At 35.2% G+C, this 27,650-nt stretch overlaps 1 protein-coding gene across 6 annotated transcripts in view; it reads left to right on the top strand.

Annotated features, from left to right (window-relative positions):
* Positions 1–23,166, top strand: part of HDAC2 (histone deacetylase 2) — a 30,221-nt gene extending 7,055 nt beyond the window's left edge. For 3 of the 6 annotated variants that reach the window (XM_017847125.1, XM_017847123.1, XM_017847124.1), the window contains 14 exons: positions 1,807–1,834; positions 4,185–4,297; positions 5,623–5,740; positions 7,706–7,780; positions 8,248–8,386; positions 11,009–11,150; positions 14,843–14,935; positions 15,013–15,121; positions 17,798–17,938; positions 18,469–18,577; positions 19,510–19,640; positions 20,392–20,547; positions 22,124–22,181; positions 22,796–23,166. In XM_017847125.1, coding sequence (XP_017702614.1) covers positions 4,223–4,297; positions 5,623–5,740; positions 7,706–7,780; positions 8,248–8,386; positions 11,009–11,150; positions 14,843–14,935; positions 15,013–15,121; positions 17,798–17,938; positions 18,469–18,577; positions 19,510–19,640; positions 20,392–20,547; positions 22,124–22,181; positions 22,796–22,826 — 1,377 coding nt within the window. In that variant the 5' untranslated portion in view covers positions 1,807–1,834; positions 4,185–4,222 and the 3' untranslated portion in view covers positions 22,827–23,166. The remainder of the gene's footprint in view (positions 1–1,806; positions 1,835–4,184; positions 4,298–5,622; positions 5,741–7,705; positions 7,781–8,247; positions 8,387–11,008; positions 11,151–14,842; positions 14,936–15,012; positions 15,122–17,797; positions 17,939–18,468; positions 18,578–19,509; positions 19,641–20,391; positions 20,548–22,123; positions 22,182–22,795) is intronic. The other 3 variants (XM_017847122.1, XM_017847120.1, XM_017847126.1) reach the window with 1 other exon arrangement.
* The last annotated feature ends 4,484 nt before the right edge of the window (positions 23,167–27,650 follow it).

Below are 27,650 nucleotides of genomic sequence, written 5' to 3'. Positions count from 1 at the left end.
GGTACATTTCACAGTTCTGAAACCCAAAATGACCTGAAAATTGAAAAAAATTTTGGTAACTCATTTGGAATCAAAATCTTAACCTGAATCAATGTGAGGCTATTTATGATCTTTATTCCACTGTGAATACTGTGAATATTCACACTTTTTTGCCACAGAAATATTTGTATTTGATTATATCATGCCACCCAAACTCCAGGCTATTACATATGTTAGGTGTACCATATCTCTACAAAATCTGAAAAAGTGTAAAATTGGAAACATATCTAATTTCAAGGAATATGGATAAGAGATTGTGGACTTTAGTAGACACTTCCATTCTGTTAGCTTCTTGAAGAGTGAGCAGTTTGTAAGTTTGCAGGTAAATAATTCTTTACAGTAATTTCTTTGCATTGACAATTAAAGTTTGTTGTGTTCAAGGAACCACCTTGAGCTGATTTTTCTGGATGTTTATTTTATTGGTAAAGTATTTTTATGTAAAGGTTGAGTATCCTTTATCTGGATTCTTGGGACCAGAAGTATTTCAGATTTGGTGACGTTTTGCAATATTTGTAATTATTTACCAGTTAGCATCCCTAATTCGAAAATAAAAAATTTGACATGCTCCAGTTAGCATTTGCTTGACCATTAAGTTGGTACTCAAAAAAATTCAGATTTTGGAACATTTTGGATTTCAGATTTTCAGATTAGGGATAATCAATCTGTATTTTGACGAAAATCAGTAACGTTTAAAATGCCCAAATTATTAATACATTACTGACCATGTAAATGATGAATAAAAATTGTAGGGTCTTAAAAAACTTCTTAGCCTTTTTATGCTTTATGCAAAAGTGGGCCGGGCACAGTGGCTCATGTCTGTAATTCCAGCACTTTGGGAGGCCGAGGCAGGCAGATCACCTGAGGTCAAGAGTTCGAGACAAGCCTGGCAAATATGGAGAAACCCTGTCTCTCTAAAAATACAAAAATTAACCAGATGTGGTCGGGGGCCCTTGTAATCCCAGCTACTTGGGAGGCTGAGGCAGAGAATCGCTTGAACCCCAGAAGCAGAGGTTGCAGTGAGCCAAGATTGCGTCACTGCACTCCAGCCTGGGCAACAAGAGCGAAACTCCATCTCAAAAAGAAAAAAAAAATGGATGCCTGCAAAGTAGCCATCTAGAGAATTGTGAGATACAGAATTAGTGAGAAAAAGTTGGAGATGGTTATTTTATAACCCCTTTGTATTTTAGAAGAATTTTTTTTTTTTTTTTTTTGAGATACAGAGTCTCTCTGTCACCCAGGCTGGAGTGCAGTGGCACGATCTCAGCTCTAAGGTTCAAGTGATTCTCCTGCCTCAGCCTCCTGAGTAGCTGGGACTATAGGCACACGCCACCACACGCGGCTAATTTTTTGTATTTTTAGTAGAGACGGGGTTTCACAGTGTTAGTTAGGATGGTTTCAGTCTCTTGACCTCGTAGTCTGCCTGCCTCGGCCTCCCAAAGTGCTGGGATTACAGGCGTGAGCCACCGCGCCCAGCCAGAGGAGTTCTTGGTTAACCAAATAATTATCTGTAGCTTGGCTGCCCTGTATACATGTATCATTTAGGTTCTTTGTGTATTCTTTGTGGGATTGGGGTCCCTAAATTTCAACAGAAAAACTTGTTGAAAGCTATGCATATTCGTATACAATTTGAGGAACCTATTAGTAAAAAGTAAATTACTCTGATATATTAGGTACATAGTTTCTTGTGTTCGTTTTCTTTAAATTAACCAAGACCCAAAGCCTTTATTTAAAATATTTATATTTCATATTATGTCTGTTTTTTTTCAGCCTTCACCCTGCCATTTCTAGTGAATCTGTAAGTGCCCTTGGCATTCCATGTTACTACTTAAGAACATTAGCTGTGAGCTGCCCTGCCAGAGTTTGAATCTAGCTCCTTCACTTAATAGCTATGTGACATAGGCAATATTACTTGACTTGTCTGTTTCTCATCCTTCTTTCCTATTATACAATAGGAATAATGTAATAATACCCACATCATAAGTTTATTGATAAGATTAAAAGATATGTGAAGTACTTAGAATAGTACCTTCTCGTAAGCACTCAACAAGTGTTAATTACTGTTTTTTGTTTTTTGTTTTTTTTTTCCAAAGACACTTGCTCAGAAATTGCTACTGTAGTCTCCAATTATCGGGGCCTGGGGCTTTTCACTGAATTTTCAGTGTGCGCGTAACTGGAATATTTGATGTTATGACGTGGTAGATGTTAGAGACATTTCATTTGGGTAATTCTTACACAGAGGCAGATAGATAGAAGTTAGTGTTTAGTTTGTGTCTTTTCTATTTTAGGTGATATTGGAAATTATTATGAACAGGGTCATCCCATGAAAGCTCATAGAATCTGCATTTCTAGTGAAGACTAGACTTTATTTTTACTTTAATGATTTCTTTAGTAGTGATAATTAAGAAATGCCTTCCCTTGTATTAACTTAATTACATGATGCTTTATAACACTAGTGGGTTTTCCATATCTAAGAATTGAGGAGACCAGGCTGCTTTCAAGGAACTGTATATCCCTTGTATTGTCACGGTGTAAGGTAGAGCTTTATGGTAGATTCTTTCTTAATAGGTAGTTTATTTTCTGCATTCATTGCCTCTTAATTATAATTGCAGAGGAATGTTGCAAAGGGCCATGGCCCTGCTTTGCTAAAGTCTGTATTGTTTCTTAGCCTTGTTGGCACCTGCGTTTAAAAAGGTGACTTTCCCTTTAAAAGACCTTGTGTATATGAATTGTTTTGAGAAGAGAGCTGTGTTGAAAATGAAGTTAGGTAAAATTAGTGGTATGATATCAACAAAAGCAAATATTTGTGTTATTAGAAGCATGGATTTTGTAAAAGCTGATTGCTTCTCTTGGACTGTTATCAAATATGTAGAAGAGAGGACAAAAAAGTTTTGGGGTTGTTTCCATTTAACAAACAAAAGGTGTATTTAGGGAGGACTTTGAAAGATTTAGTGGATAAATTGCATTCTTTATCCTAGCTTTTATTGTAATATATAAATCTATGTTGAAATGATAGACTTCAAACCATTAAAATAGCTTGACTCTCCTGACCCTGTGGGGGATTGGTTCCAATACCTCCACAGATAGCAAAATTCATAGATGTTTAAGTTCCTTAAATAAACTGGTATAGTATTTGCATATAACCTATGCATATCCTCTCTTACACTTTAAATCATCTCTAGATTACTCATAATACCTAATACAATGCAAATGCAGTGTAAATAGTTGTTCCACTGTATTTAGGGGAAGATGATAAGGAAAAGAAGTCTATACGTGTTGCCAACAGACACCACCATCGATTTTTTAAAAATATTTTCAGTCCTCAATTGGTTGAATCCACAGATACAGAGGGTTGACTTTATATATTTAAGAGACTTCTTGTTATTTACTGTTACAAGAAACACTGGAGCTTTACCTAGAAGTATTAATTTTATTGAAATTTAGTTGATGAAAATCTGTGATTTTGTTGTTATTTTCTCTTTTTTAAATCTTATGCATAAGTTTAAAGACGTTGTGATATATAAGATGCCATTTAAAAGACAGGCTAGGAAATATAACTTTTTAGTCATGAAGAATGAGACCGTATTTTTATCACCTTGCAAAATGTCATGCTGTGTCTTAGCGGAGCAAAACCTCATTTAGGACCTAAATTTCAGTTACCAAAACTTCCCTGATGGGCCTTAATATGGACACAGTATGTTTTAACATGCAAAACGCCAGTGATGAGATTTCTGAAATGCCAGCAACGCATCCAAGAAGTAGTATTTGCTGAAAACATTTTAAATCATACCAGTAAAACTCAGAGAACTTACCATAAGCATCTGAATTTTGAATTTGCCAGAGAATACTGAAAGCAGGCATCACTTCAAGGAACAGAAATTTTAAAAACTGGGGTAACTAAAATCAGAAAAGCTTGCTTTCCTTAATCTACAGATAAATGTAGTGTGTAATAATGGAGTCTTCAGCTGGTGAAAGTGTGCATAGCATCTTGGTCTTCTGATACAGTTTGAAAGTTGCAAAATCTAAGTTACTAAGGTTTTAAATACATTTTGTTAAGTAGTAAATGCCTTGTAATGATAGATATACATAAATTCAAATAATTCATGGAGAGTCTCTTGTCTGTATAGTTTGTGTCTTTTCTATTTTAGGTGATATTGGAAATTATTATTATGGACAGGGTCATCCCATGAAGCCTCATAGAATCCGCATGACCCATAACTTGTTGTTAAATTATGGCTTATACAGAAAAATGGAAATATATGTGAGTATTCCTTTTGATAAATATTCAGCACTGATTTTTTTTTTTTTTTTTTAGCAACTTGGAAATTTGTTATTCCCCTTTTGAGGGCATTTAGCAGATGAAAAGATCTGGAAGAAAACAAACTTCTTTTTTTGTTTTATTCTTAGGAGATGAATAAGAATGAGAGCTATGGCCTCTTTTTTCGTCTTCCTTTAACCATTTAAAAAAGTTCCCCCTACCCTAGGCTTTCATGTTTCTAGAGAACAACTCCGTATAGCATATTAACTATTTTTATTACAATCATTGGTAACCTGCCTGTGCTGCTGAAAAAACTCTTTTGTTTTATTCTTAAGAAATGTATAAGAATGGGAACTATAGCTTTTTTTCCCCCATCTTCCTTTAAGCATTTTAAAAGGTTACCTCTTCCCTAGACTTTCATGTTTCTGGAGAACAACTCAGTATAGCAACAACTCAGTGTGGCACATTAACTTTTTTTATTTTTTATTTTTATTTTTTTTCAATAATTGTTAATCTGACCGTGCTACTGAAAAGAGTTGACCTGCGGCTGTTACAAAATAATTACACATAAGATTAATCCCACATATATTTACAGGGCATATAATACATATAGAATACTGTGTTAGTGGCCAAGCATAGTACAAATAACGCAAGTGCAACAGCTGCCTTAATGTTTTTGTAGATAAAGATGAGGGTATGTGTAAACAAATACAGACACAACAGTTAACTATTTGGGGAGAAAATAAATATTTAAAGCAATTAATGTTAGGCAGTATATGTGAATATGTGAATTTTCAGTTACATGTAGACATTTAGAGAAGAGGGGAAGTTAGAATAAGACTCAGTCTGGAAGTCTTGTGGAAGAATTGTGTCATACGTGAAATTGAGCCCTTCAGAACAAAGAAGATTAGGATAGAATAAAGGACGAGAGGTCATGAATAAAGATTTAGAATTGAAAACTCTCGTTTAGTGAGTGATTTCATTGATGAAATCACTGGATGTTTTATCATGGAAAAGGAGAGAAAGTAGAGTTTATGAACATATGGATTTGACTTTTTACTCGACCTATTTCCACTAAAATAAGGAGTGATGAAATCATAGTTGATATGCCTGTGTAATGCTTTTAAAGGAGTTTGAATTAGTTTTGAAATTGATTACTGTTTTCTAAAACACATGTATAAGTTTGGGTTGGTTTTGGAATTTATATATTTTGTTCCGGTATACTTAGTTCTTTTGAGGGGACCATTAGGAGAATTTGTATATGTGTTTGATAATGCTGATATAACCAGTTGTAATTCCACAGTTCTGACATTTATTTCTCTTCACAGAGGCCCCATAAAGCCACTGCCGAAGAAATGACAAAATATCACAGTGATGAGTATATCAAATTTCTGCGGTCAATAAGACCAGATAACATGTCTGAGTATAGTAAGCAGATGCAGAGATGTACGTTTCTAAGTAAAAAGTATTTTCACATTGATAAATGTAAATTAGTATTTTTAGGAGCTTCGAATGATCCAAATCTGAATATTTTTCCTGTTGGTCTAATATGTTACAATTATTTATTTACTAATTTGAAAAGTCATTGTAATGCTACTAAAGCTACTTAAGAAAAAAAAACAAACCTATGTGAAGCTTACTGGTTCATGAAACTGCTGTTTGGATATTGTTCTACTCCTAGTTTGCTCCCCTGGTAACTTTGGGTAAATACATATTGGTAGGGAGACCTCACTCCCTTGCTCCCTTGCTTCAAAAAAACAAAAACAAGATTATACTTTGATTAGCCTTAGCTTGACATATACCTCTTGTCTTCTTTTTGTGTACTTCAGTTAACCTGGACTATAATACACATCTCTTTTTCTTTGTTGAGATATTAGTGAAGCTTTTGATTCTACATAATGTTCTCTTGTACAGGTTAAAAGTATTTTATTTTGAGAGATTGGTAACAAATTGGCTTGAAGGTAGAATGCAAAAGTCAACTTGAAATTATTGGAACAGTATCTTAAAGCTTGATACTGAAGTTCATTCTCATTAGTGTTTGTATTGACTGACTTCAGTGATGATTATAATACTAAATTAGTGTAGGTGCTAGACATCTCATATTTACAACCTCATATACATTTCTACCATATCTTGTTTGATTTGTTATAATGCTACAATATAATTAGAACATAGTATTTAATTATTTTTTTTTTTCAATGAAGTTTCCAACTTAGACGGAAAAGAGGCATGGGTAGCCCTTGGGCAAACAACATAACAGGATTGATTTAAAACTTGCATAATAGTTATATTAAGCTTATGATCCTGGCTGGGTGTGGTGGCTCATGCCTGTAATCCCAGCACTTTGGGAGGCTGAGGTGAGTGGATTACCTGAGGTCAGGAGTTCGAAACCAGGCTGGCCAACATGGCGAAACCCTGTCTCTACTAAAAAACGTACAAAAAAATTAGCTGGATGTGGTGGCGCGCACCTGTAATCCTGCCACTCAGGAGGCTGAGATAGGAGAATTGCTTGAACCCCGGAGGTGGGGGTTGCAGTGAGCCAAGCTCACGCTATTGCAGCATGGGTGACAGAGTGAGACTGTCTCCAAAAAAAAAAAAAAAAAATTATGATCTATCTGAGCAGTAAGAAACTAAAATGTATTTCTTAATAGTGCTTGTGACTTAAGGATGTACAAAGATATTAATATATAAAACAAGGACCTTTATTCTTGAAGAGGTTACGATTCAAGGGCATAGGGAAAGACTAAGAAAGGGTTACATATGTCTGCCATATCCCCTTCATTCTCTCAATACTGAGGAACTAAATGTGTGATGTTGTGTCATTTATCTGTATATGTTTTTTCCTTGTTGTCTTTAGTATCCTTCTATATTTTGGCTCCCATGAACCTAGTTAATTCTTACCAGCTTTGAAGATCAAGATTAGCCATGGGAATAGGCAACCAGCTGTTACATCTTTTTGGTTTAGTAACTTCCTGACATGCATTTCAAAGTTACAGATATTAATATGAGGAAGGAGTTTTAAAGAAAGTAAATCATAAAGCAATTGAAGTTACTTTTAGAATGTTAACTTACTGTAATATTAAGGGGAAAGGCCTAGAAAATTTAAGCCTGTGTTTTAATTAAATAAGAACTGTTGTGCATAGACAACTATTGAGTTCTTGTTAATAGACCAGAAATATTCCACAGATAATCCTGATGAGATTTGATGATGATCTTTCACAGATAACACTGTAATTACCTTGGATAAAACAATAAATATATTTTAAAGTTGTAAACTTTATATTACACTGTGAAGTGTATGTTTGATGATTGCATCAAGCAAAAAAGTATTTGTAGGAAATAGTTTTTGTAAGAAAAGGCTTTCATTAATTTGCAGAGTATGTTGAAATTAATGAAATCCATCTTCCACAGTTAATGTTGGAGAAGATTGTCCAGTGTTTGATGGACTCTTTGAGTTTTGTCAACTCTCAACTGGTGGTTCAGTTGGTAAGTGCTAATACAATCAGATTTAAAAGTTGTTCTAAACTTGGTGTGTATCTTCCAGGTTATTTGTATAAAGCAGAAGTTTTAATGATTGTGAATTTTGATAACAAAAGGAAATCAGTATGTTTATAGTACAGTACAATTTACTTTCAAACCTCTATTTTGTTGTTGTGACTTAAATACTTTTGTAACTTACATTTTTCACTTACAGACTTCTTTCATCCCCCTTGTCTTCTAGCTATCATTGTTACTACCACCATCCACATAAACTATTATTTAATCTCAGGGCCCAGCTCTGGGAGAATGTTTTTCTAAGGAGAAACTTCTCTTTGTGTCATAGATGATTTCTGTTAAGTTTTATGATTTTAAGCTCTTTCTTATGCATGGCATACACTTGTAGGGTTTTCGTCTCGTTGTACTAATTTTTCATGTTAAATGTTTAAAAAGTCTGCCTTGTTTCTACTTCTTAGCTGGAGCCGTGAAGTTAAACCGACAACAGACTGATATGGCTGTTAATTGGGCTGGAGGATTACATCATGCTAAGAAATCAGAAGCATCAGGATTCTGTTATGTTAATGATATTGTGCTTGCCATCCTTGAATTACTAAAGTATGTTAATTTATATTGGTACTTTTTTCAGTGATAAAATGTTTTCATTAAAACACAATAAAAGTCTGTGGCTTAAAAAAAAAACAGGTAAACCATAGGTTGAAATAGTTAATGGTGACTTTTCTGGGAATTCATTACAAAACAATGAAGAAATGCAGGAAGTTTGCCCAAATCTTCAATTATTAAGAGTTAGAAGTGTGGCCAGGCACTATGGCCCAGGCCTGTAATCCCTCCACTTTGGGAGACTGAGGTGGGCAGATCTCTTGAGCCCAGGAGTTTGAGACCAGGCTGGGCAACATGGCAAAACCCCATCCCTTCCAAGAAAAAAATTAGCCAGATGTGGTGGCATGCATCTGTAGTCCCAACTACCCAGGAGGTTGAGGTGGGAGTATCTGAGCCCAGAAAGTAGAGTCTGCAGGAAGCCATGTTCCTGCCACTACACTCCGGCCTGGGCAACAGTGTGAGACCCTGCCTTAAAAAAAGAATTAGAAGTGTATAAAAGGCTGGGTGCCGTGGCTCACGCCTGTATTCCCAACACTCTGGGAGGCCAAGGTGGGTGGATCATGAGGTCAGGAATTTGAGACCAGCCTGACCAGCATGGTGAAACCCCATCCTACTAAAAACACAAAAATTAGCTGGGCGTGGTGGCACGTGCCTGTAATCCCAGCTACTCAGGAGGCTGACACAGGAGAATTGCTTGAACCTGGGAGGCAGAGGTTGCACTGAGCCGAGAACGCATCACTGTACTCCAGCGTGGGCTACAGAGCCAGACTGTCTCAAAAAAAAAAAAAAAAAAAAAAAAAAAAACAAATTAGAAAGAATTAAGCAAATGTATATAAATGTCAAAACTCCCATTAAATATCCTTTTTTAAAAGTAGTTTGGCAATTTTCATTTTAGTTAGTTTCAACTAATAAAAAATGACAATGACCTTGGAAGTTTATGTTCTAGTATTTTGTAAGTTTTAAATTGAAGACAAAAATTTGAAACCAGTGTTTAAGGAAATTTATTTACCTGTTGAGTTAGTCTAACTGCCTAACTTCCATATCTGAATGAGGCTTTGTTCTCTACTGATGGATATAAAATTATCTCTGAGTTGCTGCAGGAGTTACTTTTCCTTAGCTGTGGCTGCAGTTTGAGAGAGAGGTCTGTAGAGGTACTTATGAATTTGGACATTTGCAATGTTATTTTTTGCCATCAGTTATGACACATCTTAGCAGATTCTACTTTATATTGTACTGAGCTGGTGTTTTTTGCTTGTAGTTATTCCATGCATGCTATCCATAGAGGCTGATTTTTCAGTCACTGAAAATTGATACTGACTCCTCAAATAAACAGTAATTGAGCAGGATCAGTGTAACATCTTGTCAGCTCATCAGGAGCAAAGGAAAATCATTTGCAATCATTTGCCTTGTGTTTTAATTGACTGTTGATGTTGGTGCCAGTGTCTTCAACTCTTTGAGCAAGTTCTTGCCCACTCAGTTAATAGTTTTAAACAACTTTAATTTCTCTGGAAACAATTTTTTTGGGTGGTGTAATCGAACATGATTTAATAAATTGACGTGGTGCACAGCTTTCCTTGCTTGTCTAACACATGAGCCACTCAGAAACTTTAACTTGATCACAGCCTCATTTCTGTTTTTTTAATTTTGTGAAGAAATTTTGCTATACTATTATACGCTCTTTATATTCTTATGAGAATATTCTTATGAGTGCTTAGTCTGGAAATATCAATTTACATTGTATTGTTTTATTTAGCACAGCTATGGCACCATTACATAATAAATACAATGCTTTGCCATCTAACAACAAAATCTCACTTCATTGTACTTCAAAAGGATGACATGAGAAATCCATTTCCCCCTTATATTGACATGAGTATGCACTGGTAACAAAATGTCATGATATGGTGACTCATGTGGCTCCTAACCTGTGTTTGAGTTACAACTGTGTCACTGTAATCTGTGGTGTTCCAAGCACCAGTTTGAAGTGATGAGAGTACCACATGTAGCCTCTGTCACAGCTAACCAATTGTGAAGTTCAAATGGAGCCATGGGTAATAAACAATTGAGCATGGCCATCTTTCAGTAAAACTTTTTCTATGGACACTGAAATTTGAATTTTTTAATTGTCACATGTCAGAAAATACTCTTGGTTTTGTTTTTAAACCATTTAAAAAATATAAAAACTATTCTTAGTTCAAAGCTGAAAAAAGAGGCAATTGGCCAAATTTGGGCCATGGGCTATAGCTACCCAATCCCTATTTTATAATATTGAAGATTTACTACAGAGGTGTTTTAATTAAAGTGACAATCTTGAGTATGGTATAATCTTCAGTTTTTCATATATTAGAAATATGTGCTATATTTTTGAAGCATGTAGAATAGAACAAATTTCACTAGGAGTAAATATGTATTTTTTAACCTACATAGGGCCATAAGTGGGTATTTAAAGGCCGAAGGCTCAAACCTCAGATATTTGAATAGCCTTTTAGGCTGAATGTAAAAGGTGATTAAACATCCTGGAATGCTAGAGCTCAAAAATAGGTTTCCTGAATTTGTGGTGCTTCTTCCCATCTTACAACCTTTAAAGAAAAAACCAAAAACTTACGGATTTATTTTCAGGTATCATCAGAGAGTCTTATATATTGATATAGATATTCATCATGGTGATGGTGTTGAAGAAGCTTTTTATACAACAGATCGTGTAATGACGGTATCATTCCATAAATATGGGGAATACTTTCCTGGCACAGGAGACTTGAGGGTAAGACTAAATTCTGTCTTAATAAATACTGTGAGATGAACCTAGGAGATCAGTAACCTTATACTTGAAGTAGAATTTTTCCTGAGTTAATAATTTGAAACTTGTATGCAGAATTGAATTACTTCGTATGCAGTAACATTGGCTAAAATTCACTGTTGCTAACTAAGCAACAATTTAGTGAGAAATTAAGGACTGTTTTTTTTTTTCTCAGCTGTTTTCTTTGGTTAAATAAATGTTTTTGAATATCCACAAAGCATGAAGCCCTTCTCTTGATGTTCAGTTTGAATCTTCAAAACTACCTGCTGGTAGCCTATGTTGCTGTTGATTGTAAGGATCAGTGGAATAAAATAGACTAGGTCTTTTGAGGTTCTTCTGCTCCTCTCTTTTGTGATTGGTCTTGACTTTCAGTAGGTCTAATTTTAATCTTTTTTTTTATTAAGCTTTTACAATCGGTAATGTATTTACATAGAGAAAGAATAGTATAGCCCTGCCTGCCTGTTACATTAAGTGTATTTCTATTTTATTTCTGTTACCTTTTTCCATTTGATGCTCTTGTCTTTTATGACTGTGAAAACCACTGGTCAAATCCTATTTCTGTAAGCTCATTGAAGGTTTTTTGCCTCACCACACTTTTTTTGAACCTAACTACATGCATGTTGAAATGTATTCAATAATTTAAACAGCTGTTTTTAGTTAAGCCTGGATTATATGGGAGATTTGTCTTATATGGCATTGAACAAAGTTCTAAACTATTTTTTTAAGGTTATTTTTCACGTCTATGGTATATCATTACAGTTTAGCAGCCAGAGTTTAAAGAGTTGCCATAAAGTATTCTTAAGCTGTATGGTTTTTCTTTGTTAGACCACAATGTGATACTTTCTCAGTAAACTCTTTGAGTAAAAGAGTTACCTTAGTAAAACTTTTCCATACTTACATATGGGTGGGAGGTCAAATGTTTGGTTTGAGTTTAAATTATTTAGCTTTTAAAATTGCAGATTTGTAATTTCAGTTCCTTGCCAGTAAACTCCTTCAATTTATCCCTTTCCCCACCTGGTCTTACAGACTGGTGGTTCTCAAACAGTGGACCCTAAACTGAGGAGAAAGCAGACCAGCATCACCTGGGAACTTGTTAGAAATATACATTCTTAGGGCCCAGAAACTGGGTGATTCTCCACCTTAAAGTTTGAGAATCACTGCTATAAACCGACAGAATATATTTGTCAGCAACCATTACATCCTAGTGGAAGTCAAGCAGAAGTCTTCTCTGTTTTAAGCTTAAAGAATAAGACAGTATCTTCGCAGTATGATCCTAGTTTATCTCAGAAGTGGAAAATGGAAGCCTCATGTAATTTCTGACAGGTGAATGTCACTATGGTCTCTTCTCAGTTATTATTCATAATTCTTACAGTTTGAAGTTTTTGAAAATATTAGAGAATGCATGTTTTAGAAGGATTTGAGACTGGCTTTCAACATCTCTTTTTCTTAAGATTTTACAGTCGCTGTATTAAATGATGTTTTAAGGATAACATTTGAATATTTTAAGCATGTCCCCATAATTTTGTGAGAGAATTAAAATCAGTCATTACATTATACTATTTGTACAGCTATATTTGGACTTTCTGTGTAACTCACGTGTATCTTTGGATGTTAATAAACACTCCTTTTTCTGCCTGCTAATTCATTCTAATGCTGAAAAGAAGGCTACTCTGAGCTTAGCTCATTGTTGAAACTCTGTTTGCTTTAATTCGAGTAGTCTAGTGGAAGAAAGAAAGGTGGCGTAGTAGCAGTTGCAGAATGAGATCTGGAAGAGATAAAGCTTAGTCTAACAAGGGCAGCAGCTCTGAGTTGCCAGCTAGTTAGTGGCAGTTAGGATGAGAAGTGCTGACCAACTTTTCTGCATTCTGAAATCTTAGAGTCAAAATATATTTCATCTGTGTTTTAACTGTGCAGTAGGGGTGTAAGGATTCACAATACTTTGGCTTTTCCATATTTGTATGGCTTATATTTAGTTACTAAATCTTAATAAAAATTTAGACTGCAAGAAAAATTGGGAGAGGAGGTGTGTAATTTTGCTTGCTTTCCCCTCGTTGGATGTTGGGTCTCATAACTCTAATATTGAGGGTAAATTTTGCTTTTGTGAAATTGGACTGAAGCTAAGATCATTCCATGAGAGGTTCAGGAAGAACTTGCACAAGTGCTAGTAATCCTAAAAACCCATGGATCTTCGGACATTATAATTTAACACACATAAGAATTAGGCACCCCACACCCCAGCCAGGCACGGTGGCTCATGCCTGTGATCTCAGCACTTTGGAAGGCTGAGTCAAGTGGATTACCTTAAGTCAGGAGTTCGAGACCAGCCTGACCAATATGGTGAAACCCTGTCTCTACTAAATACAAAAAAGAATTAGCTGGGCGTGGTGGCGTGCACCTGTAGTCCCAGCAACTTGGGAGGCTGAGACAGGACAATTGCTTGAACCGAGGAGGCAATCTTGGCTCACTGGAGTGCAGTGAGCTGAGATCATGCCACTGCACTCCAGCCTGGGTGACAGAGCAGGACTCCATCTCAAAAAAAAAAAAGTGGCACTGTCCTAATCCTTCGGTATTGCAGTTAAAATACTAGTTTGTGGTAATGTCTGTACTATACAGTATCTTCTAGGAATACATAACACACACACAAATGCATACGCACACATACAAATGCATAACATATCCAAATAAGTATATATAATACGTGTATATATCACTTAAGAGTATATGTAGCTGGAACCTTTGTATCTTTTGAGAGAGATTAATGCCTGGAGTGACACTCATTCAGCAAGTAGAAACAAAATTTATTTGAAGTCCAATTAAAGAACAACTCTGAGGCTGGGCACCATGGCTCACGCCTGTAATCCCAGCGCTTTGGGAGGCCGAGGTGGGTGGATCATCTGAGGTCAGGAGTTTGAGACCAGCCTGACGAACATGGAGAAACCCTGTCTCTACTAAAAATACAAAATTAGTCGGGCATGGTGGTGCATGCCTGTAATCCCAGCTATTCGGGAGGCTGAGGCAGGAGAATTGGTTGAACCTGGGAGGCAGAGGTTGCAGTGAGCCCAGATCGCGCCATTGCACCTCCAGCCTGGGCACCAAGAGCAAAACTCCGTCTCAAAAAAAAAAAAGAAGAACAAATCTGGTGCTTTAGTTGGTAGCTGTTAAATCTTCGAGAAAGTCTGGGTCGTTCTTTCATCATAAGTAAACTTATACCAACAGATTGTGAACCACAAGAAGGATTCTGCAGATGATTGTCCTGCAGGGCTTTTTGGCTTCATTTATTTTCCACAGGTTTACTCATAAAGTTGCCTTGCTATCTTACATATTCTGCTTATAATGGATTTTCTGGTTTAATGTAATAATGTAATTTCATTGCCTTTAACTGCTTGTGTTAAATTTCTTTTCTCTCAAAAATAATCACTACAGATTAATTGAAAATGGTTCTTGTGTGCTTTACAATCAGTTTATAAATATTGGAGCATATACTTATTTGTTCTTTATTATTTCCTTTCTCAATTTGATTGTTCCGGTCTCAACTTCTAAGATGAATTCAAAATTGGATCCTTAATAGTCTTTTAGTCTTTTCAAAATGTAGTAAGCAAATGTCAAACTTTTTGTTATAGAATATTTTCTAAGATCTGTTTAATTACGTATTTTAGGATATTGGTGCTGGAAAAGGCAAATACTATGCTGTCAATTTTCCAATGAGAGATGGTATAGATGATGAGTCATATGGGCAGATATTTAAGCCTGTAAGTATTATTTTCAAAATTGGAATGGAATTTCAGAATGTTATTGGAGATGCTAACATTTGTTATCTTGTGTGTAGATTATCTCAAAGGTGATGGAGATGTATCAACCTAGTGCTGTGGTATTACAGTGTGGTGCAGACTCATTATCTGGTGATAGACTGGGTTGTTTCAATCTAACAGTCAAAGGTAAGCAATTCAAAGGGTGGTATTCCCAGAAGAAAATGGTTTTTCTTCCACCTAAGAACTTCCCATAAAAGTTCTCATAGTTTCTTGCCTGCTGTTTTAACACTATACTCTGCATTTTTCCTGGGGTTTTGTCTGTCGTATGTATGACTAGAGTTATTCTTGTTACATTGTGGCAGATTTATATGTACATTTATACATGACTAGTTTTTTAGTTTATTGTAGTTTGAACCCAAGACAGCTATTTTCGAATGTTTTTGTTAACTCAGTGTCAATAAAACATGCCTACTTTATTACTTAATTGGATTATTCTCATTAAGGAAGAAGGTTTAGCTCTCCTTACCACTTTGCCCACAGCATACTTGTAACCCTTCCCATATCTCAATTTTTTACAAATCAGAATTTGGTTGTGACATTTAGTGTTTACAGCAGCATCTTCAAACACTTTTCAGTTTATCCAAGTTTTCTTTGCCGCATAATTGTTCCTAAGTTTCTCATTTGCTTAGTTTTCTCTCCACTTATTGCTAAACTACTGGTGTCTCAGTATCTTCATGTGTTCAGATCCATTGAATATTCTGTCACTTTTACCTTCTTGAAAAACATCTGTTCATGTTTGGATGACTATCTTTGGTAGACCTGGCAGGACATATAGCTGTTTTTTGCTTTTTTTCTGTTGTATTGGTTCTCCCTGGTGGCTCTGTTCTCTGTCGTTAATTTTTTTCTCATGTTTTGGTGGAGCGCCTTCTCAAGTAGCTTCCTGATAAAAAGAGTGTGGGAGATTAGGAGTGCTGCAGTACATACTAAATTTTGATCATGTGTTGAAGTCAGCATATGATGGAAGTCTAGGCCAAAGCAAAATATCACCATTCTGGAATGAACTTCTAGAGTGTAAGAATAAATCTGAAATTTAATAAGATCTTAAAATTTATTTGTTGATTAGAAATGATTTTTATCATGAGTGTTTGTGTATGATTTTAGAGGTTTTTTTTCCATGTGAACTTTTAGGTAGCAAGTTGATACTCTGCTTTGTATTCTCTAAGATGTGGAGAATTCTCAAATAGAACTTTCTCCAGAACAACTGCTGGTCTTAATGGAATTGGATAACTAAATACAGATATTAAAAGCTTCTTTACTTAATGTTATGATTGCTACTATACCAGCTGTATTAGAATTATGGTATAGTCTGTTATTCAATATTAGGTTGAATGATATTAAATTAATTGTCCCTTTGTAGGTCAACAGTGGTTGAACAGCATGTAACTTAATGTGTTAATAACCATCTTTTGCCTCAAAATGTTTATAAACTTTCTAAAACGATCTACCTAATGTACTCTTAAGAGTGTGTATTAACTATCAGTTTTCCTGTTAGACATGAAAGTCCTTAATGTTTTGTACTTTAGTTTTATAATCATTTCGCTGTTAGAAAAACATTTACGTTGTATTTCAGCTAATAGAGTTTCAGTTGTATAAAGCATGTAAGGATATTTGTAATTCCCGAGTCTTAAACTTCATTCTGAGTTTCTCTACTGCCAACTTTGATTCAGCTTTTCCAGATCTGCTGAAGTTAGTTATCTCTTGTCCATCTCCTTGCTCCCATCAGCTATATTCTTGCTCTTGTATTCTCTCCCATTCTTCATTTTTATGAATTTTGGCCTTTAAAAAAATCCCTTTCCAGTCATTTTTGTCAAGTTTTGAAATGAAGGAAAAGTAAACATCTCTTTGTTTAGCCAGCTATCTTTACTTGGAAGCCTGTAAGTTAACTTTTTGTATGTTTGTTTTGTCTTTAAAAATATCCAAATGGTTTTTATCTGTTATAAGAAACTTTTCTAGTAGCAGTAATAAAAATTGGGTGCTAGAATTATGTAAATTACATAGTGCAACTATTGAAGAATGCTTAATGAAAATTCCCACAGTATACAGTTACATGAAGAGAACAGATAAACTTTGTAAAATTAACTCTGAATTGGAAAGAAATATAGAAAAACGATTTTCTTCTTTAAAGATTGAGTTATGTGCCTAACTGGTAATATTACTCAAGGCGAACTTACTAATAACTTGTAAATTATTATTGAATTAAGACATTTATCCACAGAAAATATTTACTTTTATGTTAGGTTTACTATTAATATTATATTTAAATTTCTACACATAGAAGTTGAAGTTTTTGAAAATAGTAATAGATATTTTTAACTCTTAAGTTATGAAAATTACTCAGTACCACTACCTAAAGTTAACTCGGGGTTAAACTATGTTGTTTAGCTTTCTGTAATTATTTTACACATGTCCATAAGGAAAGAAATGGTAATAAAAATTAATTTAGATTATACATAATGTTTTATTGTAACCTGATGAATTTCACCATGTAACCCTACATGAACATCTTTCTATGTTAATAAAATAGATGTATATTCATAGTATAGTCTTAATATAATTGTGTACTTGGCTTCCATCAGGGACACTTGTTAAAATAGCCAATCTTAATTTTTTAATGTATTATTGTGTGAAACGTGTTTGGAAAGGAGTTTTAGACTCGAACTTTTTTACATTTTTATTTGTTTTTTAAATATTTAGAAAACCATTTTGGTTGAATAACATTTGCACTTACTATCTTTTTAAAATTTATTTTTCATACTGTTACAGTATGCAGATTTTGTTGTTACCCAAATCTTCTTGTCTTAGGTCATGCTAAATGTGTAGAAGTTGTAAAAACTTTTAACTTACCATTACTGATGCTTGGTGGAGGTGGATACACCATCCGTAATGTTGCTCGATGTTGGACATACGAGACTGCAGTTGCCCTTGATTGTGAGATTCCCAATGGTAAGTGTTCTTACTATGATATCTTTATTGTATGAACTGTCAATACAGATGCTCCTCCAGTTATGTTGCAATTAGGTCCTGATAAACCCATCATAAGCTGAAAGTATAAGTAGAAGATTGATATAATACACCTAACCTACCAAACATGACTTAGCCCAGCCTACTTTGAACATGCTGAGAACAGTTAGGTTAGTCTACAGTTGGACAAAATAATCTAATACTGAGCCTGTTTTGTAAAAATAAAATGTTGAATATCTCATGTAATTTATTGAATACAAGACATTGAAGTTGTGACAAAAAAGCCAGAAAACTGTAAGTCAAGCCGTTGAAAGTCAGAGACTGTATATCAACATGGATGGATGGATGATTAGAGTAAGCACCATTGTTTATAAATAGGAGAACATTCACTTTATGTTCACTTTTAAACGTTTTCTTTGGAACTATTTCACTACCTAAATCTGGATTCTGTGCATGGATTTTTGTGAAAACTGAGCTTGTAATGTGTAACTCTATTTTATTGTTTTCATTAGAGTTGCCGTATAATGATTACTTTGAGTATTTTGGACCAGACTTCAAACTGCATATTAGTCCTTCAAACATGACAAACCAGAACACTCCAGAATATATGGAAAAGATAAAGTAAGAAATCATTGAATTGTTTTGATAAACGTTTTATCTTGACAAAGATTTAGGATGCTTTAGAGGGCCAAGTATGATGGGCCCTTTTAACTTTATTAGATATTTCTCTTGTTTCTTTCTAAATGATTTGAAACATTAAGTTACTGATTATTCTTTTTTTTTTTTTTTTAATTTTAAATTTTTTTGTCAGGATGGGTGTCTCAAACTCCTGGCTTCAAGTGATCCTGTCACCTCTGCTTCTCAGAAGTGCTGAGCTTACAGGCATGAGCCACCATGTTCAGCCATTTAATTTCTTCAGTTAATGGAAATAATATTTTTTTATTAGTTGAAAAGTATTTGAAAATTGCAAGGCACACTATAAGTTATTTTCATTGTCTGAAACATTTTGTTAAGGCTTTGTCTCCACAAGCAAATTAGGGACATTATAGTACATAGCATGGGTTTGAGTCACCTCTGTACCACAAACAAGCTGTATGATATTTGATAAGTTCACCTGCCTTTGTGCTTATGTTTTCCCCTCATTGAAATGGGGGACTAAAATAATGCCTCCTTGGCCAGTCAAGGTGGCTCATGCTTATAAACCTTAATGCTTTGGAAGTCAAAGATGGGAGGAGAGCTTTAGACCAGGAGTTTGTGACCAGTGTGGGCAGTATAGTGAGACCTTGTCTGCAAAAAATTTAAAAATTTGCCAGGTATGATGGCGTACAATTGTTGTCCTAACGCAGAGGCTGAGGCAGGAGGATTGCCAGGAGTTTGAGGCTGCGGTGAGCTATGAGCTTGCCACTGCACTCTAGTCTGGGCAACAGAGAGACCTTTTACTTTACAGGTTTAGCTATACCAAAGATGAAATTTTTTGCTAAATATTTTCTCTTGCATGTAAGAACTGCAAAGAAATTGAATTTTGTCTAATAAATTTTGCGTGTGTAATTTAGACAGCGTTTATTTGAAAATTTGCGCATGTTACCTCATGCACCTGGTGTCCAGATGCAAGCTATTCCAGAAGATGCTGTTCATGAAGACAGTGGAGATGAAGATGGAGAAGATCCAGACAAGAGAATTTCTAGTAAGATAATGCCTTTATTTTTCCAGTTTGTCAAAATGATACTTCAAATGGAAGGTTTTAGTGGTCTAAGAACTTCACTATTAAGTCATGTTCACGAGCACACTATTATTATTGTCATTTTTGCCACTTTCAGAGATTTACCTTCCTGATCTCAAAACCTGATTTGGGTGTCAGCAGTTTCAGTTTGTACGGCTGGATATACATACATGATTGAAAGTTATCAAGAACTAGCCACTTCAGTATATTTGGCAGTTAATAAGACATCTCATTTATCTGAAGTAGGGTGAACCAAATAACTAAACATCTGTTTGATTTTGCAACTTCTCATTACACTTAATATGATGGTTAGATTGTAGCATAATGGTATGTGTAATGGTATAGACTGTCTAACATATTTGGTATTGGTACTTTTTTTGGTCTACTTTACCTCTCAGCTCTGAAATAAAATGCTGCTTTTAAGTAATGATATTATTCCTATCCCCATCAGAAAACACACTTTTTTCCTTCAGAGTTTCAGCATTTTGAAAGAAAAGAAATTCCCCAATTTTATTACATGTTTTGAGACATTTCTTCATACATGAAAGCAAAGTTTTCAATTTTAAGTAAACCATTCCATTCAAATTTTAAAATCATTAGGCATTTGTTATCCTTTACCTTTAAATGTGGTAACTGCTGGTGCATTTGTATGAGTATGCTATAATGATTATAAAACCTGTGACTGTTTTTGTCAAAATTTATTAAATTTGTGCAGTTCGAGCATCAGACAAGCGGATAGCTTGTGATGAAGAATTCTCAGATTCTGAGGATGAAGGAGAAGGAGGTCGAAGAAATGTGGCTGATCATAAGAAAGGAGCAAAGAAAGCTAGAATTGAAGAAGATAAGAAAGAAACAGAGGACAAAAAAGCAGGTCAGATTTGTTTCTTGGTAATTGTGTTTTAATTGTAAATTTTAAAAATTGAGCTACATTGTAATGTTTATGGGATCCTGAAGTCAGTTGCGCGAGTATCAAAGGAGGAAGTATGCTAGGTAGATGGCTCTCTTTTTTCTTACATAAAAGTGGTACTTAGCTCTTAAAGCTTTTATATAAGTGTTATTGTTCCTATTTGCTTTAATAATATAGGAAACTTTATCTTCTTGATAACGTAGGTTTAAAATAGTAAATGTACTGTGATAGAGATTGGGTAAGAAAGAGGACAAAGTAATTATGAATCTATTTGTAATGCATGGTCAGAACTGAACTTCTAAGGTAATTTTTAACTACCTAAAGCTTATTTAATGGGAGAAAACACAAAGAAGAGTTACATATCCCTAGACCAGTTTTGCCATTTTGAAAAAGGTCAAATAATAGATTTTGTTCAGAAATTGAAGAAAACATTAAAAGCTCTGAGGAAAGCTAGGAGGGGATTTGGGACCTGGGTTAGGGAGGAGATAATACGTTGATCCATTGCCTTACTTTAAAACGCTGTGTTAGCTTTAGGCAATTGAATTTGCTACCTGAATCTGTTGCCTTTCATCTGACTTCCCAGAACACTTACACATGCCTCTGCCATTTTATTTAACACATCATATTATAGCACCTCATAGGATTTTGTCTCCCTGCTAGATTGAGCCGCTCATAGTTAGGGAACATAATATCTTAAATATTTGTATTCTCAGCGCTTGATGCATTTCCTAATGCAGGTAATGGTGATGAGCACATGTTTTAGTTAACCTGTTAATTTTGATCCTGTAGCGTGTGAAAAACTGATACAGAGATACTGATCCAATTTTTCCTGTATCTATCAAATTGAAGTTATGTGAATAAGCTGGCTCTTTTTTTTTTTTAACTAGCGAGTTCGTAATTTGTAACATCTGACACATCTAGTTCTATTCTTTTCCTTGTGAATTCACTCCTCAATAGGCTACATACAGTTCTCTGTCTACCATTTTATAATTTTAACTTCCCAATGTATTATAATGATGGCTTCAGTCCAAAAATTCAAGCCATGACTGAGGTAAGGACTTAACTTTAGCTGTAGGATTTTTCTAACTTTTTTTCTTTTCTTTCATTTTCACTATGTCGTCGTCTTGTCTGTTTTTGGTGTTCTCATTTTAAAAGCTTTATCTTTTCTGTGCTTAAAAAATAAACCCTCTATTTGGTGATGGGGCTCTTCTGATAGGGCCTTGCAGTTGTTAAAATTCTTCAGCCTACAGAAAAATGAAATACTCTTTTGAAATCTATAGGTCAAAAGCTAGGCCCCATATAGGCCCTAGAGTTAGGGCCATCTTTTCTCTTCCTCCCCACCCCAATCCAGTGACTGTTCATAGCTTGTACTGTCATCGTTTAGCAAACACCCAACACAAAGCTTATTTAGACCCTGATTCATTAATAATAAGATTGCACGATACCTTTTATATTTTAAAATAAAGTATATTTTGAAATAATATATATACATTTTATATTTCAAAATAGGTTTTAATCTTTTCCCAATCTTTATTTTTAGACGTTAAGGAAGAAGATAAATCCAAGGACAACAGTGGTGAAAAAACAGATACCAAAGGGTAAATGATGTTCCTTATCGAGTACTTTTTACGTACTATAAAAATACTAAACATGTTTATTTGTGTGTGTGTATACACACTTCAGAAATACTAGACTGAACCTTAGAACATCATTATGAGGTGCTCTGCATTTTAGTTTGTATTGGTACATAAGACAACATATGCCATCTTACCTATTGGTGTATCAGTATAAACTAAATCAGTCAGTTTGTATTTTTGTACATAATTTATCTGAGATCCTTTTTTGTTATTGTCTTTTATATGTGCACTTAATGGTTTTCATGGTGTTATTTCTGTGTACATGATTTTTTTAGTGTTGTGAGATAGGTAACTTTAAGAAACAATTTTAAGTAAAAACAGTTGAGGATTTTATTGTCAGAAAGCATGTAAAAGTTTGGGCATACATAATTTTGTGCCAGCCTTTACAGGATAACTTGGAATGATTATAAAATCACTGGAAAGAGTAAGGCATTAATTACTCCAGAAACACTTAAGACATTATCAGTTAATGTGTGTGTTAGCATGAGCCTACAGGACCTGATCAATAGAGTAGGTCAGTGCATTGAAATCAAGATTGTGCCGTTGTTAATAATTCACATTGCCTCTTTTAACAGAACCAAATCAGAACAGCTCAGCAACCCCTGAATTTGACAGTCTCACCAATTTCAGAAAATCATTAAAAAGAAAATATTGAAAGGAAAATGTTTTCTTTTTGAAGACTTCTGGCTTCATTTTATACTACTTTGGCATGGACTGTATTTATTTTCAAATGGCTTTTCGTTTTGTTTTCTTGGCAAGTTTTATTGTGAGTTTTTCTAATTATGAAGCAAAATTTCTTTTCTCCACCATGCTTTATGTGATAGTATTTAAAATTGATGTGAGTTATTATGTCAAAAAAACTGATCTATTAAAGAAGTAATTGGCCTTTCTGAGCTGATTTTTCCATCTTTTGTAATTATCTTTATTAAAAAATTGTACTTGGATTGTCTTTTGTCTGTTCATTACTACAATATGAAATCTTGTTTCGACGGCTGATGACATCATTTCTGTAGACTTACAATATACTCTAGATGAAAGATTTTTACAGCTTGAAAGATATCTTATTTGCTGTTTCTTTGGGAAGAGTATTTGTAGTAATTATTATTTATTTTTGCAATAGAAATTCTACCACCTTGCCCTCTATAACTTAGCCCGTTAGTATCAGTGAAGATTAACATCCCATTACGATTTGTGAAATAATAGTACAGACTCTACAGTTGAGATGTAGGAGTTCTTTGAGCTGACCCAAAGATCCTCAAAAATTGAAAATGGAAATTCTGAATTGAAAGGAGAAACGGACTAGAACTTGTGTTGACCAGACTTGCCTGTAGTATATTGCTGGTTTAAAATGGAACCTGCTATTCAGACAAAACCTGTTTCTTTTACTGCATTTACATGGCATCCAGGTTCCATTATTAGTTACATGACATCCAGGTTTCTAAGTCAAGGAAGTAAACACAAATGATTTATCATTCAACAGCTACTTATTGTGTGTCTGCCCATTTTAAGACTGTGGGAGTGTAACGATATAATGGAAAAATGCTTTCACTCAGAGCTTACATTCTAGTGGCAGGAAGCAGACAAGTGGGGGTAATTCCTGCTACTAAGATGTGCAAAGAAGACAAAACATTTTAGGAACTTGCCAAAATCAGTAAAATCTCCTTTTTTGTCAGGCCCAAATTGATTCTTTTGAGATAAAATATTAAAAAATATTTCTCTACAGCTCTGTTAAATATTTCAGACATTCACAATAGCACATAGACTTTTGTAATGAACAGCTGTGCACCCACCCAGATTTAGCAAATATTTTACTTTTGCTATATTTGCTTCAGTGTTTTTTCTTAAAATACACCTAAATTGAAGCTCTCTTCATGTACTTCTGTCGTTTGTAATCCCTCCCTCCCAGCCTTAAGAAGTAATCACTGTTGTGATTATTTTATCCATGTTTTTGTGCATATTTTACCCATGTTTTTGTACTTTAGCTACATATTTGTTATCAACCTATAAACCTTTATGACATGAGGAACTAAGGAACTTAGTCCCTTGGTTAGGAGGATAGTTAAATGTATTTAGTGCTGGTGAAACAGATGGTATTAACATTTGGACAATTCTGTAACTTTGCTTTTTTTCTATTATCTTTCCATAGCTTATTGGGGTACAGATGGTGTTTGGTTACATGAATAAGTTCTTTAGTGGTGATTTGTGGGATTTTGGTGCACCCATCACCCGAGCACTGCACCCTATTTGTAGTCTTTTATCCCTTGCCCTCCTCCCACCGTGCCTCCCGTCCACCATGATGATCCTCAGTTTCAAATAAGAAAATACCATTTCCCAGGCTCCAGATGTTCCGGCATCCTCCCTATGGATCTCCCAGTACCTGCAGCTCACAGGACAGTGGGGGCTGTGGTAGAGTCACCTAGGAGATCCTGGAGGAGATGGAACAGTAAAGATGGGAACTGAGCTCAGTACTCAGGTGCTGGGAGACAAAGGCCCTTTGCTTACCCTGTTGAGACGTGTTAAGTATAGTTCATTTTGACTGCTATGTATTCCATTGTGTGAACATACTGAAATTGTACACTTCAATACTATACTGAATCTCCTTGGGTGTATTTAAGAGTTGTTGTTTTTCTAAGTAGTTTGTTATATACAACTAAAACCTCAAGAGAATTAAAGCAGTTCCAGCAAGGTGATTTGGTACAGCATTAATATCCAGAAATCAGTAACAGTGACCAAGTCTGTTAGAAGAACAAAGACCCCCATTTGTAATAACAATTAACAAAAATTTCTAGAAATAATTTGTAAAGAAGCTATGGTTCTGGTGTCTAGTAAGGTCAGTGTAACATGGTAGGATGTCAAAATACCCTAATACTTTAAAAAATTCATGTAGGATAAACATGATATTTGAAATTGGCAAGGACAGACATTATTTTGTAAGTGGGATTAGGATAACAACTGATAACCAAATGGAAAAAAACCCAGGAGTTTTCTGCCTTCCACTAGAAGATTTAAATAGGAAAAGATAAAACTACCAAAAACCTAAACTCTTAAAGTAAATGGATTGGAGAAGGCCTAAGAGTGACACCAAACTCAACTATAAAAGAAATGATATATTTGATAACAGTTAATTCAGTGGACCAACAAAAACTCAGAAGCCAAGTCAAGAAAAATGACAAGAGACAGTGGGAGGCAGATTTCTAACACATCCCAGGTCAAAAGGCTCATATGTAAAGATAGTAGAGGAACACAGTGTATAAGGATGTGAACTGGGAAACATAGTTTGTAAATACGAAAGATCTTTAACCTCAGTAAATAAAAAGCTATAGAGAGACTTACTTTTTAACCTCGTTTTTTAAACCTATTTTGTTTATTTATTTTGAGACAGTCTCAACTCTGTCACCTAGGCTGGTGTGCAGTGGCGCAGTCTCGGCTCACTGCAACCTTCACCTCCTGGGTTGAAACCATTCTCCTGCCTCAGCCTCCTGAGTATCTGGGATTACAGGCGCCTGCCACCACGCCTGGCTAATTTTTTGTGTTTTTAGTACAGGATTTCACTATGTTGACCAGGCTGGTCTCGAACTCCTGACTTCGTGATCTACCCGCCTTGGCCTCCCAAAGTGCTAGGATTACAGGCGTGAGCTGCCGCGCCTGGCCATTTTTTTTTTTTTTTAGAGAAAGGATCTCGGTCACCCAGGATGGAGTGTGGTAGCATGATCATATCTCACTACATCTTAGAACTTCTGGGCTCAGGGTATTCTCCCACCTCAGCCTCCCAAGTAGCTGGGACTACAAGTGTGCACCATCACACCTAGCTGATTCTTAAATTTTTATTTTGGAGAGATGGTGTTTCCCTGTGTTGCCCAGGCTGGTCACAACCTCCTAGGCTCAAGCAATTCTCCTGACTCAGGCATAAGCCACTGTACCTGACCTAAACCTATCATGTTACAGACTTAGAAAGCAACTATTGGGAAGTGTTTGAGGAAACTCATGTCAGGTTTGGTAAACTAAGACATTAACTCAAAAGTTATTTAATTCATTTAATGAAGGTGCCACGTTGTCTCAGTTGTCTATGGCATGGGTGGACACTGTTCTAAGTCAGCATTGGTACTCTAAGCTAGTTACATCATATCTAAGCTTTGCCCTTCTACCAGAGCTACTAGCATTCTGTCAATGGGTGATTATTTGAAGTTTTTACGTTGAAGTTAGTCACCTGCATCTTCTGTTTTTTTATGGTTTTGATATAGCAATACTGCTGAAGTTTTTTTGATAACTGGGATTGGTAATATTTGTATCACAAATATTCACATTGTGATATAAATGATAGGGGCTTTTGAAAACAAGTAGTAATCATTTCAATAACTTAGGGTCTCTTCACTATAATCTTAGGAAAATTACTAACTTCTGTGCCTCAGTTGCTTTGTAACTTAAAATGGAGAAAATAATAGTCCCTACTTCATAGGTTTGTTGTGAGGATTGAGTTAATAACATAGTTAATGCTCAGTAATGGTTAGTTGCTATTTTTCTTTCTTTCTTTTTTTTTCTTAAACAGAGCTCACTGTGTTGCCCAGGTTGGAGTGCAGTGGCATGATCTCAGCTCACTGCAACCTCTGCTTCCTAGGTTCAGGTGATTCTCATGCCTTAGCCTCCCAAGCAGCTGGGATTACAGGCGTGGACCACCACACCTGGCTAATTTTTGTATGTTTAGTAGAGACGGGTTCCCACCATATTGGCCAGGCTTGTCTTGAACTCCTGACCTCAAATGATCCACCCGCCTCGGCCCCCCAAAGTGCTGGGATTACAGGCATGAGCCACCGTGCCTGGCTTGCTATTGTTATGAGGTAAAGGTAGGTAGTTGGGTAAGAGTGGTGCCAGGGGAAGTTCTGCATTTTCGAGTGTTCCTTTAGATGCCAGATGGGTTGTAGCTGAGCCTTTTGTTGCAGTTTGATGCCTACTAGCGTCAGATTGCTAGGTCATGGTGGATAGAGAAGCAATCTTTTTGAGACCTGATTTTAGCAAGGATAGAATAATATTTGACAACTTTGGGGGGGATTTAATGCCTCTGTAATGTGCTCAAGGATAATCTCAAGAAAAATGGTATTAATAGATTATAGAAAAATAGAACTATCATATTGTTATTGGCTATTTACATGAGCAATGTGGAGAAATGTTCAGGATCACAGCATTTAGCAATTTCTCAATTGCTGCATTTCCTCACTCTACCACAAGATGGCAGATACTGCATTAAAAAATTTTTTTTCTGTGTGTTTTACAGTCACTTGGTGGCCCATGTAACAAGCAGAGCAACATGTATTAACAGGTTCTTTTTGAATGCAATATTGGATTAAAAGCTATTTGAATTAAACTACAGTTAAGTATGCTGTTTAAGGTTTTTGTATAAGAATTTTTTTTTTTTTTTTTTTTTTTTTTTTTTTT

Source organism: Rhinopithecus bieti, unplaced genomic scaffold (genome assembly GCF_001698545.2).
Source record: "Rhinopithecus bieti isolate Rb0 unplaced genomic scaffold, ASM169854v2 scaffold_26504, whole genome shotgun sequence".
NCBI lineage: Eukaryota > Metazoa > Chordata > Mammalia > Primates > Cercopithecidae > Rhinopithecus > Rhinopithecus bieti.
This window is presented reverse-complemented; position numbering and strand designations above follow the sequence as displayed.